Source organism: Elgaria multicarinata, chromosome 12 (assembly GCF_023053635.1).
Source record: "Elgaria multicarinata webbii isolate HBS135686 ecotype San Diego chromosome 12, rElgMul1.1.pri, whole genome shotgun sequence".
NCBI lineage: Eukaryota > Metazoa > Chordata > Lepidosauria > Squamata > Anguidae > Elgaria > Elgaria multicarinata.
The window spans coordinates 16435372-16448931 of NC_086182.1; the positions used below are offsets into that span (position 1 = coordinate 16435372).

Here is a 13560-nt window from a genome sequence, read left to right on the forward strand (position 1 = left end):
ATCTAGAAGAACGCTAGGGAGAAGGAGAAGGAGAATTTTGCCAGTGTGTTGCTATTATCTGTTTGGGAGAATTGGGAATAGGTGGCAGGCAAAGAGGCATCCCCATGGTCCTCTGCCACACCCAAGTCCACCTTCTTCAGCTGTATTACTGTTGATCTTCTTGCATCTGCTGGCTGAATTGCTCTTGAGGATTATTCATTCATTCATTCATTCATTCATTCATTCATTCATTCATTCATTACGTTTCTATACCACCCAATAGCTGAAATTTCTCTGAGCAGTTCAGAACCATTAAAACCATAAAATGCAACATGATACAAATGCACTATAAAAGTTGTAATGTTCAAAACTGCACTATCAAATAAAAAACAAAACCAAAATAAAATGTAGCAGCAATGCAAAGATTTAAAATGCAGCAAAGATTTAAAATACAGTAATGGATTTAAAACAACAGAACTGAAAGACTAAAATGCCTGGGGAAATTAGGGCTTCACCTGGCGCCCAGAAGAGCACATTCCATGACTGGGGTGCCACAACAGAAAAGGCCCTCTTTTTAGTAGCCACCCACTTCACTTTCTTTGGAAGGGGCTCCAAGGTTATGGAAAGACTGAGAGCTCTAGTGTGTTGCTTGGATTTAAGTATGGTCACATATGATTGTAGGTATTCAGGGATGGCAACTTGCAGCCCTCCAAGTATTTTGGCCCAAAACTGCCATCATCCCTCACCACTGCCTATGCTGGCTAGGGCTGGTGGATGTTGCAGGCCAGCATCTGGAGGGCCACAGGTTGCCTTGCCATGGTGGCCCAATACCCCCCCTTCTTCTAAATACTTCTTAACATGTATATTGATCAAAAGATCCATGTGTTTCAGAGCCACTTCCAATGAAGGCTGGTGACTCGGATTTTGATGAGACTGTAGATCCATTCGGGGTTTGACTCAGAACCAGCAAGATCTCTAAATGTTGAACCACGTTGTTGAACCTACTTTGGGAATAGAGCTCAGCACCTTGGATAGCCCCTTTAGAGTTCTGGCTGGTTCTGATTGAAACCCAGAAAGGATTCACAACCCCACTGAAATTGGAGCCACCAGCCTCCACTGGCCAGTTCACACATGAAATTAAATTCAGATATATCGCACACACACCCCAGTTCAACTACATTGTATATGGATACATAACTGTGTCGAAGAAAAGTTAGGGTGAACTAGGCAGCGCTTGCAAATAGAAAGTGAGAGACCCTCAAAGACTGGGGATTGCCTCGATATACTGCTGGGTTCATGCTAGTTTTTCTCTATGCAATTGCATTGGATTGATTAATTTAATTAGGATATTATGAATGCCCTTCATCAAAACACACCAGCGTGGCAAAAAAATAAATATAGCCAATAAATATAACCCCCAAATGGCCAAACAACCACAAAATGCAATAAAACCCAAACCCAAAACAGCATTAAAAGACAGTTAAAGACATACAACAGGACAGACTGACCAATTTAAAATGCCCAGGCTGTGGGGCAGCTAGGGGGGACTCTACCGCCCAGGGGACTCCAAATGGCTTCCCAGAGAAGGGGAGGAAAATGGCCAACAGGTCCCATGTTAGCCCCTTGGGCTCTCATAGGCATAACAAAGCTCACAGGTGCTGCTAACATTATTCACTGAAGCATCTTCTTAGTTTTAAAAACGTATTATAGCAGGCACTGTTTACAGAAGCAAACTCCATTTGATTCCTTTGGTCATAATGATGCTACAATGCAATTGAGTTTGAAATGCAAAACTGCAATTTTTAAAGTCAGGGTTGGCAGGCAATTTGGGGGGCTGTATGTTTATTTCTCTAACTTATCAGGAAGTTTAAGCTGTTGTAAAACATGGAATGGCATGCCAGGTAGGTGTGTGTGTGTGTGTAGGGGGGGGAAGACATGTTAATACTGTGTGTTTCACAATTAAAATAACAATTAAAATATATATGGCAGTCTAAAGGAGATGGTGGGGCTAAAAGCGTGATCTTATGCATGTTTAGACAGAAAGCATCCTACAGCTCCCAGCATGTCCCAGGCAGCATGGTTGGCTGGGACACGCTTAGGAGTTGTAGGATGTCTTTCTTTCTAAACATGCAGGAGGTTGTGCCCCAAGTTCAGGGTCTAAAATTACCTGGCTGCACCACTGTGCTGCGATGAAAAGAGAAGTTTCAACCTGGCACTGAAATCATTGCAAAGTTGGCACTAATCACACCTCTAGGGGAAGGGTCTGCCACAGCTGGAACCCCATAACAGAGATATGTGGCTCCCTGCAGAAAAATAAGCAAGACATGTCCGTATAAATTGCCCCATAATCTTTCTGTCTTGCAATGTTCTCAGGACGGGTTGTATTACAACGACTCAGAGCTGTCCCAGAGAGATTTTCATTGGGCAACAGGCTGTCACTTTGGCAGGATCTACACCTCTGCTTTAAAGCGCTTTATAACAGTTTTGACAACTGTATTTGGAGTGTGTCCTGGGCCCCAACAGTTGACAAAACTGTTATAAAGCGCTTTAAAACAGTAGTGTAGTTCCTGCCTTAGTTTTCTTTTGAAGGTTGACTTGAATGGGTTGAATGGTTGGTTCTGAATAGATCTAACCCTGATAAGGAATTCTACAGAAATGCATTGAGCAGGGGGTTGAACTCAATGGCCTTGTAGGCCCCTTCCAACTCTACTATTCTATGATTCTATGATTCTAGGACATTCTTCCATATTATTTTTGTTTTAAAGTGGCACTGAAGAATCACTGGACTTCATGGGCAGCGTCCAATGTTAATCTCATGTTGTAGAGCAGACCCATTGGAATGAATAGGACTGCAATCAGTCATGACTAAATTAGGTCCCATTGATTTCAGGGAGGTCTACTCTAAGTATGATGAAGTGATCAACCCCCTCGTTTCGTAGTCGGAAGCAGGGAAAGGAAGTCTGTGTTCAAGTCTTTGGAAGCAATGCTGAATAGCCTTCTCAAAACTACAGCTGAAATGTTGCGCACATATTTATTTATTTATTGCATTTTTATACCGCCCAATAGCAGAAGCTCCCTTCCATGTTTGAAATGTGGAAGAAGAAAGAAAGATGAAAGGAAGAAAAGGGGGGGGGAGAGAGAGAGATGAAAGGAGGAAGGAAGGTTAGGTAAGTTATTGCTTTAATACTGTAAGCTGCCCTGAAAACATTATCAAAGGATGGAAAATTAATTAAGTCTAATGAATAAGATAAACATTTTTCAACCTGCAGATCCCTCATTTCACAACCCCCTCTCCACCCCCTCACCAGATTAAAGTGATCAGAAGATGGCAACGGCCACCCAAATCTGGGCTTTCCCACTCCCTCAGCGAAGTGTCAAAGCTGAAATTATCGGAGAATCAGGATGCAAAGATAGGGGGAAGGGGAAAAGGGAGGTGGCGGGATAACTCCCTCCCCCCCCCCCCGAGGATCTGGCTATTTTCAAGCATCTGTGAAATAATCACTTTGTCCACATTTCGCTTTGGACTGATGTATAATGTCAGAGGAGGGTAATTAATCGCCTGCTCTGTGTTTCTCTTCATCGTTTCCTCGCTGGAGGGAAGGCGGGTGGGTGGAGTTGCATGAGAATAGGGACCCTGTGGACGGGCGTAGAAAGTTTGACAGGTTGTTAACATCAAAGGCTCGCAAGATAAGGCGGTGTCAGGTATAAAAAGTGCCAATCCTGGAGCAGCGGAGAGGACCGTTCCGAGCGAATCGCTTGGCGCAACAGGCTCAGACCTTCTCCTGCTGAAAAGAAAGAAGGGACAGACCGACAGAAAGAATTTAGAAGAGGGAGAAGAAGGAAGGGCAGTTTGATCTGAGGAAGAGGAAGGAAGGAAGGAAGGAAGGAAGGAAGTTCTGCTTTAAAAGAAAGAGAGGGGAGAAAGGGAGGAAAGAATTTTTATTCTAGGAGAGAGTGATAGAGAAAAGAAAGAAAGGAAGGAAGGAAGAGTTCTACTTTAGAAGAGATGGGAAAGAAAGGAAGGAAATAAATTTTATTCTAGGAGAGAGAGAGAGAAAAAAGAAAGGAAGGAAGGAAGAGAAAAGGAAGAAAGAAAGAGAAAAGGAAGGAAGAGTTCTACTTTAGAAGAGACAGGGGAAAGAAAGGAAGGAAAGCAATTTTGTTTCTGGAGAGAGTGAGAGAGAAAAGAAAGAAAGGAAGAAAGAAAAGGAAGAAAGGAAGAGTTCTACTTTAGAAGAGACAGGGGAAAGAAAGGAAGGAAAGCAATTTTGTTTCTGGAGAGGGAGAGAGAGAGGGGGGAGAGGGAAAGAGAGACAGACAGAGAGACAGACAGACAGACAGACAGATTTAGAAGGGAGAGAAAGGAAGGGCATTTTGATCCGAGGGAGAAAGAGACAGCGCGAAAGGAAGCCGGGCTTCCTTCGGCGCCTCGCCTGCAGAGATGCCCCCGAGGACCGCCTCCGTCTTGGAGGTGATGTCTTGGGCTCTGGTCGTCCTGTGCCTGGCTGGGGCCGGGCTCTTCCAGCCGCCAGCCAAGGAGGGACCATCCCCACCCGGAGCTGCTGCTGCTGCTGCCGCCGCCGCTCCCGCAAGCCTGTCTGCAAAAGCCCGCCCCAACAGCCGCCGGCATCTCCACCGCGCGCTCCGGTACCCGGTGTACATGTTGCAGCTGTACCGGTCCCTGACGGTTGGAAGCCGCCTGGGCCAGCCCGCCGCCTTGCGAGAGTCCGACTCCGTCTTCAGCCTGGCCGCCAGAAGTAAGTGCTACTTCATAAAAATGACCCTGGATAGCATCCAATGTAAGCCTTACGTAGAGTAGACCCATTTAAACGAATGGGACTCAAATTAGTCACGGCTGACTGAAGTCCCATTCGTTTCGATGGGTCTGCTCTAGGACTAACGTTTGGATACCGCCCGGTATTTCTGAGCTGGCTGCTGAGGCTGGTGGCTCAGATGTCGGTGGGGCTGCGGATCCTTTCTGGGTCTGAGCCAGAACTCCCCAGGACTCTAAAAGGACTTCCGAAGTGCTGAGCTCAACCCCCCCGCAATAGGTTCAGCACATTGGAGAGCAGCTTTAGCGTTCTGACTGAAACCCACAGCGGATTCGCAGCCCCACTGACATCGGAGTCACCAGCCGCCACTGGCAGAGGCTGGTGGTTTCGTCTCGGAACCGCCAGCCTGGGTTTGGATCGGTAAGGTTGACAGGTCGAGGCTTATTGGCCCTGGGAAAGGGGGCGGGGGGGTGCCTTAATTAAGCCGCCTCCGTTCTTCTCCGGCGGCTTCTTTTTGTGGATTGTGGTCTCAGACGTCTGGAAAGAAGGGACACCCCCCCCCCCCTCTACACCCCAGCGCCCAGGGGGATCCAATCCACATCCGTCGCAGTTTTGACATCTGGCAGGAATAAGGCCTTCCTTGTGGGGCAAGCGGGGGGGGGGAGACACAAACGTCACGCTTTTTGTTTATTGTGGGGGCATTTGGGGGAGAGAAAAAGAAAGAAGGCGGGGGGGGGGAATGCTACTCCCCGGAGGAGGGAGGCATGCAGTCAGAACAGGTTGCCCGAAGCGTGATTCATCTGCAGGTGGTTAGAGGCGAAAGTGACCTCCCAACTTTCACTGGCGGCTTATTTGGGAGGAAGGAGGATTCCATTGTCTGCTCAGCCTTCAAAGGAAGGGAAAGCAGGTGAGGGTGGAGGGCAAAGAAACGGAGATGCCTGCAGTGTCACTATTAGTACACACAATTATTCTTATTATTCATTACATTTCAATACCACCCCACGGCCGAAGCTCTCTGGGCGGTTTATATAAGATTAAAACAATTAGAATCAATATACAAAATTTTAAAATGTAAAAATGTACTATGTACAGAAAAACGTACATCTGAAAATAACTCTGCACAAGCACCTTTCAGAAGAATGGCTGGACATTATCAGTGGCTACTAGCCCTGATGGCTATATGCTAACACACACCCCCATTATCCACATACTGATGGCCAACAATTCTGATGGCTTTAAAAGGGGATTGGAGGAATTTATAGATGGCAGGGCTATCAATGGTTACTAGTATGCGACCTCCAGTATCAGAGACAGTATGCCTATGTGCACCAGTTGCTGGGGAGCATGGGCAGGAGGCTGCTGTTACGCTCATGTTTTGCCTGAGGGTTTCCTGTGGGCATCTGGCTGTCTATGGGGTCAGAAAGCTGGACCAGTTGGGTCCTCGACCTGATCTAGCAGGTTCTAATGTTCCATGTGTACACACACATATGCACACACATTTTTAAAAAGACAGTGAAGAGAAATTTCTTTATGGAAATTAATTAACTACTCCAAAAAAAGGGGGGATGGGGCCCAGAACCAACAACAGGTTTAGAGGAATTATTATTATTATTATTATTATTATTATTATTATTATTATTATTATTATTATTTACATTTATATACCACTCCAAAGCCAAAGCTGTCTAGGCAGTTTAGAAAAATTTAAACACTGAACATTGAAAATCAATATACAAAATTTAAAACCATAAAAACAGCTAATATTTAAAACAACTTTTAAACAATCAGCCAGGCCATAGCTAGTTCTGGAGTCAGTTAAAACTGAACGTATGCTGTTAAATGCCGGCCTCTCCGGCCTGTGCAAGTGTGGGCGACCTGTTGCCCTCTGGATGTTCCACAATTACCATAAGCCCCAGCCAGCAGGGACAATGGTCAGGGATGATGGGATTTGTAGTCCAAAACATCTGGTAGATACCCAGGTTGCTGGTGCCAGGTTTTTTGGGGGGGGGCAGAAAAGAATCTTTCCCATGAGTGGTGGCTGGCTGGTGCCCATTGGGCAGAGGACAGGACAGATGTTCAATATTGAGATTGCCAGAGGAGGCCAGGAGATCATGTTTGCCCTCAGGAGCTGCACATATACCCAATCTCTCTGCCACAAGTGGGTGGAGGGTCACTGCTCCACTTGCCCCTAGTATAGAACCACCTCTGTTCCCATCACCTGCTTATCTGATCCTTTGAACTGGACCTGCCACCCGCTGAACCTGGGATCTTCTGCACATGGGGATGCCCTTGAACCCTAAGTCATGGTCACTGTGCCTGTGAATTCTCTCCCAAAATGTGAATTCTCTTCCTTTCCCTGCTTTTTCATCCTATTTTGGCTTTCCAGGTCAGAATATGATGATATTCTGCTTCAGAAAAGCAAAATGGGCTTGACTGATATTGCAATCAGTATCAGCTGGATCTACACTACTACTTTAAAGCGCATTATAACAGTTTTGACAACTGTATATGGAGTGTGTCCTGGGCCCATAGGTGTGCGCAGCACATTTCATTAGGTGATTTGGCCAGGGATTTTTTTTTAAGGTAAACATTGATTGAATATACAATAATAAAGGACTTTTTTTTTCATTCATCAAACAAACAAAATAAATGAAGTAAACTGAAGTAAACTGCATTTTTTTAATTAACAAATAATCTGTACTGCACTGTTGTAATTATTTGATTGGGACTGAAGTAGAGGAGCACTAATTTTACTGTACTTATTGTCTTTAAATATGGTTAAATATCCCACAATTCCCTTGCTATTCTATTTCTACAATTCTTTTTCTCTTGTCTTTTTTTCATCCTCTCTTCGTTTTCAGGCTGCGTCCTATGCACATTTACCTCAGAGTAAGTTTGGTTGATCTCAGTGGGGCTTACTTCTGAGTAGACGTACATAGGATTGTGCTACAGCTCTGTTTTAAAGTGGCACAAGATACACACATACCATGTTTACCAAAAGAACGGCTTGAAAAAAGGGGGTTGGACACCCTAAAATAAGCAAGGGCAGATAGGAATTGTTTTAGCCAGCATTCTGGGAAAGGTGCTGCTGAATGAACCCTCCTTAGCCAGGAGGTCCTGGGGGGCATTGCAGTTCTCCCCAGTTCCACTTTTCTTTTCTCTTGCTGGAGTCCAGACTGGGGTGGGCAGTGGGGCAGCAATGAGGAGAGAAGGCACAGCTTCTCTCTCTCTCTCTCTCTCTCTCTCTCTCTCTCTCTCTCTCTCTCTCTCTCTCTCTCTCTCTCTCTCTTCCAAACATTACAGTACCTGCAGGGCTGATGACGAGATCAGGGTAGCAGCTCAGGGCGGAGGGCCCCAATCCGCAGCTCCAGGCAATCTTATTACTTACAGAAACAGCCCCCTCCTCGGCTCCACCACGTGCTGCTTCCTGGCCCCAGCGTGGCTGCTGCTCCCACCTTGTTCAGCAACTGTCGCGAGAGGTCAGGCAGAGCAGCTGGGAGCAACTGAGTGAGTGAAAAAGCGAGCGAACTGGGGGGGGGGGCAGCGGCTGCACCGGAGCCTTCAGGAGGAGGAGCGGGGTGGGGAGCAGCTGAATTTGTTGCCCTTTCCTACAGCTAGCACCAGCCCTGCTACTGCAACATGGCAGTGGTGGCAGATTAGGGTGTTCAACTGAACCCTTTGAACCTGTTGTGCCCACGCCAATGCCTGGGCCCAGACAGTTATCAAAACTGTTATAAAGTGCTTTAAAGCAGCCGTGTAGATCCTGCCCTTCAGTCTTTCTCCCTCTACTTCAAAAGCTGAAAATGCCATCATTTCAAAAGTCCTAATTAGTGATTAGCTCTTTCAAATAGCTTTTACATAGGCCTGGGAAGGGACAATCAAAGGACCTCTGGGCAGAAGGACTCTAATCAGCGTTGAAATTCAATCAGAGCTGGGTCCCCGGCTGCTTTGAAGATTCATGATCCAATTAACCAATTAACTAACTGATTGCAATGCATGGGGACTGGGGCTGCACAGGTAAATACAGAGGCAATGGTATTTAGAATTAATTCATTTTAAAGTCTTATAGAACTTTTTTTGCCTTTAAAACGTAAAGACAGAGGAGCTGTTCAGTTGGGTCCAAAGCAGTCATTACTTTAAATCTTTATCTAGCAGCTATGCCTTTTGCTCATTTTTAATCCCCGATCTGGATGTTAAAACTCTCCAAACCAGAAACTAGGATCCTGAACCAGACTGGGAGCTCTGAGCCTAAAAATGAAAATAAAAGACTAGTAGCTGGTAAGCACAGATTTAAAATGTCTGTTTTGGCCTTAAATGACTGAGGCTAGATTCCAACTATAAACACCCTGATTTATACAGCGTGCTGTCTTACCTCACCAAGCAATAAAGGATAGATTTTCTTAAAAAGTGCAAACATGTCTACTCAGAAGTAAATCTATTGTGTTCAGTGGGGGTTATTCTCATGAAAGCAAGTTTAGGATTGCATCCTAAGTGCAGCTGCGGATCCAACCATCACATGACCAGCAAACCCTAATTTGTAGCTCCGCAGACCCCGTCTCCCATATTCCATCTTGGTACTCTGGACATGTGGGTGCTGGCTTCTCCATCAAGTCTGAGTTTTCATTTCCCCCTATTCCCTTCCCTCTTGTCCAATGAAGAGATGTGGTGGTCATTTTTGGTGATCTTTTTGGCTGGCCTAATACAGGTATTATAGCACTCATTATGGGGTTTGGAATCTATGTTAATGGAATTCAAACGTTTTCTTGTGCATTTAAGATCTGTTGATTGTAATGGGACACAGGCACTGTTAACATTCTCTGGTCTTTCTCAAAAAAAGAAAAAGAAGTGTCTCAACTTTAGTAGGGAGGTATTCAGCTCGTATTCTGCTATTATTAGGGTGACCATATGAAAAGGAGGACAAGGCTCCTGTATCTTTAACAGTTGAATAGAAAAGGGAATTTCAGCAGGTGTTATTTATATGCATGCAGCACCTGGTGAAATTCCCTCTCCATTACAACAGTTAAAGCTGCAGGAGCCCTGCCCTTTTGACCAGCTACAAAAGGAATATAGAAGCAGTTATAAAGTATGGAACTGGGGAGGGGGTGAAATGTGAGTTTTGAGCTTCACATGGCCATCTCTAAGATCATTCAGGCCAGGGTCGAAAATCCCCAACTGCAAGGAGTGATAAGAAATGTGAACCTGTCAAGGCATTGCTTCCGTTCATTAAACCTCTTCCTGCTGCCTTCCAGATTCATTCCAGTTTGCTGACCACTGGGTCTTTTCTTTCGACATGACCTCCATTTCCAGCAGCTCTGACGTGAGGCTGGCCGAGCTCCGGATTCGCCTGCAGCCCTTCTCTCAGTCCAGAAATGTCACAGTAAGCATCTACCACAGCCACGACCACACATGCCACAGGAACCAGACCTGCACAGACACGCTCTACCTTGGCTCCTTCGTCACCAGTGGCTCCGCCGGTCCTTCCACCTGGAAAGTCTTCAATGTCACCAGTTTGCTTCGCTTCTGGCTCCACCAAGGGGCGTCATCCAGCAAGAGTGCTCCAGAAGTTCTGGAAGAGGACAGGATAGAGGGGAGTCTATACGAGGATGACGGCAGAGGCGGAGCGGCTAGTGGTGTCCAGCTCAACTATGAGAGCAGTAAATCCAGAGAAGCCTCCCAGATATCAAACCATAGCATGACCGACAAAGTCCTCCTGGTTGTCTTCTCCAAAGAGAAGGAACCTGAAAGGCCTTCTCAGGGCCCAAGTCTCATCAGGACGGTGGAGATGTCCAAGTATGTCACGTTGGAGCCTGATTCCAAAGAGTCTGGGAATCGTCGGTACCGGCGGAATGGGAAAAGAAGGCGAAAGATTAAAATGATCTACAGCCATGCCTCTGGCAGACCTCTGTGTAAGAGGGTAGATATGATGGTGGACTTTGAGAAGACCGGCTTCGGAACCTGGATTGTGCATCCCAAGAAGTACAACGCCTACCGGTGTGAGGGGGAATGCCCATCACCAGTAGACGAGACCTTCAAGCCCACCAATCATGCATATGTTCAGGTAAAATGAGAGCCCCATCCCGAGGTTCTTTACATCTGGAAAGTGGGAAGGTCTGAAGAAGCCTAAGTGGGATGGCTAGTTATGCATCTAGATCAGCACATGTTCGTTTTAGGCAAAGAAGTGTCCTCTTTTTTGAAGATGCATTTCCTCTTCCTAATTCTTTTTATAAAGGCTCTCATCATCTAAGGTCCTCCTCCGGGTGCCTCCTCTCATGGAGACTTGGAAGGCTGCAACATGGTAGATGACTTTCTTGGTGGTGGCTCCCCAATTTCAACTCCCTGACAAGGCACTTATGCATTGCCAAAAATAATTTATTTTCATGTATGTATGTATGCATGCATGCATGCATTATTATTACATTTCTATACTGCCCCAAAGCCAAAGCTATTTGGGTGGTTTACAAAGATTAAAAATCTGTAAAATGCAGTATAAAAAGTTTAAAAAACCATTTGCGTAAAAACAGGCAAACTGACAATATACACAGAGAGAACATATATCTGAAAGCTTAGAACAATCACCCGTAACCATAAGACAACTCTACGACCGATTAAAACTCATCAGTGCTGCCAAATGCCCCAGAAAAGGGAAAAGTCTTAATTTGGCACTGAAATATAACAATGTTGGAGCCAGGTGGGCTTCTTCAGGGAGATCATTCCATAATTGAGGGGCCACCACTGAAACGGTTTGTTGCCGCCTCCCAATTATCCCTTGCAGGAGGCACCTGGAAGAGGACTTTAGATGCCTAGATTCTTTATAAAAAGAATAACAAGGAAATGCACCATTAAAAAAGATGACACCTCTTTGCCTAAAATGAGCATGGGCCAACAGAGTGCTGGACTAGATGGACCCTCGGTCTGATCCAGCAGGGCACTTCGTATATTCTTATGTGCTAATTTAGATGCATAGAGGCACAGCTGGAAATAATGTCTAAAACTCAACTAGAAATACAGTACATTTCACCATCATGGGGGAGGTTGCAGTCAGCTGATCCATGTGCTGGCATGGTCTTGTGTCCAGGTGCTAACTGGGGATGTGCAACTTCAAGGCCCCTGTTCTCTTCTTTCTTCTGGTTCTCAATCCAGAATGTGTTCCCAATTGTCCTCCCTGACTACTTAAAGAACTCATTTAGTGGCCCCGTTCAGACAACAAAATGGTTAATGGTGGCTGAGCAGCAGGGTTTAGCGTGTTGTCTGAACTGGGCCACTGTAAAATGGCAATGCTTATTCCCAAGCCAATGTTTTAGCATCAGGGCAGCAGAAGCAAACTCCATTTTGTTCCTGTAATTATGATGTAATTATGATGGTGCCATAAATTAAGGGGGTTTAATATGCAACAGTGCACATGTTCAGATTCCTCCTCCTCTTCTCCTCCTCCCCTCCTCAATCACCAACACCAACACCATCATTTTTAAGCAGGGTTGTTCCTTTTTGTTCCTTTGCTCTAACATTTCAGGAATGTAAAAACAGTTGTGAAGCATAGAAGGGTGGTGAAAGTAGAAGAGAAATGTTAGTTGTGTGCCTCACAATGGCCCCGTTCAGACAACACACTAAACCATGCTGCTTAATCACAAAATGGTTAATGGAATATGCATTCCCTTCATCATTTTTTGGTAATCAGCATGGTTTAGCGTGTTGTCCTAACCAGGCCAATGGCAATAATATCAGTGGAGCCTGGTGGCTCTGCTTTTGGTGGGGCTGTGAATCCATCCTGCGTGTCCATCAGAAATAGCCAAGACTCTAAAGGAGCTCTCCAAAGTACTGGGCCTATTTTGGGGGTGGGGGAAGGGGGAGGGTTCAGCATCTTGGAGAGCTCTGGCTGGTTCTGACTGAAACCCAGAATGGATTCACCGCCACACCGAAATCGGAGCAACCCGCCTCCTCTGAATAATGCACATGGCCATCTAGGCATCTCCATGATGCCGTGAAGTCTAGGATCTAAAATTACATAGCTGCACAACTGGTCTTAACTCTGCTATTCTAACCCTTGCTTATAATGCTCCTCTGTCTTTCTTTCCCCATGTCTCTTTTGCAGAGCTTGCTGAAGGCATACCAACCTAATCGGGTGCCTTGCCCAGCTTGTGCCCCAGTCAAACTGAGCCCGCTGTCCATGCTGTACTTTGAGACGGATGGGGTGAAGGTCCATCACCATGCGGACATGATCATTGATGAATGTGGCTGCAACTGATGCTAATGGAGCCTCCAGCAACCAGCTCCCCAAGACCTAAATTACCTTCCCCCTTTTGTGGCAGAAGCCCAGAGAATCCTCCATTGGTAAAAGGCAGGAAGCATGCTCCTCCTCACCACATGGCGATCAAGCAATTTCCCCGCCCCCTAGGGTCTTGTCTCTGTAAACCTGATCAGAATAGAAGATGGAGTAGGCAGAGGATGGCGGTAGGCAAGGTACACCTTCCTAGTGGGACTTTGAGCTGATCCCCCAAGAGGATCCTCACAAAAATGTGGTCCCTAGGGCTGGCTCCAGGTTTGAGGAGGGGGGAAATAACCTCTGGCAGCCCCTCTCCTATGTCAATGGGCCAGCCTGGTGGTCTTAGCAACAGCAGCAACAGCAGCAGAACTTTGATGCAGCTGCCATTTTAATCCCCCCCCCCGTGGTCTCACTCTAGGGCATTGTTGGAAATTAAAATGGAAGTTCTCAGACTTGGCTACCCAGCACAAATTTGGGGTTAAAGAGGGGCTTCAGAGGAGGCATCAGTTGCAGGTCTACTGGGGCAATTGTCCAAGGATGTCCTTGTGT

General features: G+C 46.0%; 1 protein-coding gene across 1 annotated transcript; it reads left to right on the forward strand.

Moving 5' to 3' along the window:
- The first annotated feature begins 4420 nt into the window (after nucleotides 1-4420).
- NODAL (nodal growth differentiation factor) lies at nucleotides 4421-13352 on the forward strand. Its single transcript, XM_063139485.1, has 3 exons — nucleotides 4421-4736; nucleotides 10001-10809; nucleotides 12841-13352. Exons 1-3 carry the CDS (start codon nucleotides 4421-4423, stop codon nucleotides 12991-12993), a joined length of 1278 nt encoding a protein of 425 aa, XP_062995555.1. The 3' UTR covers nucleotides 12994-13352.
- Nucleotides 13353-13560: the final 208 nt, after the last annotated feature.

Bases quoted from the DNA above. Each gene is read 5' to 3' on its own strand.
- NODAL (XM_063139485.1), top strand. From the start codon at position 4,421: ATGCCCCCGAGGACCGCCTCCGTCTTGGAGGTGATGTCTTGGGCTCTG. The intron at 4,737-10,000 runs GTAAGTGCTACT...GCTGCCTTCCAG, and splicing joins CTTCAGCCTGGCCGCCAGAA to ATTCATTCCAGTTTGCTGAC. The intron at 10,810-12,840 runs GTAAAATGAGAG...TCTCTTTTGCAG, and splicing joins CCAATCATGCATATGTTCAG to AGCTTGCTGAAGGCATACCA.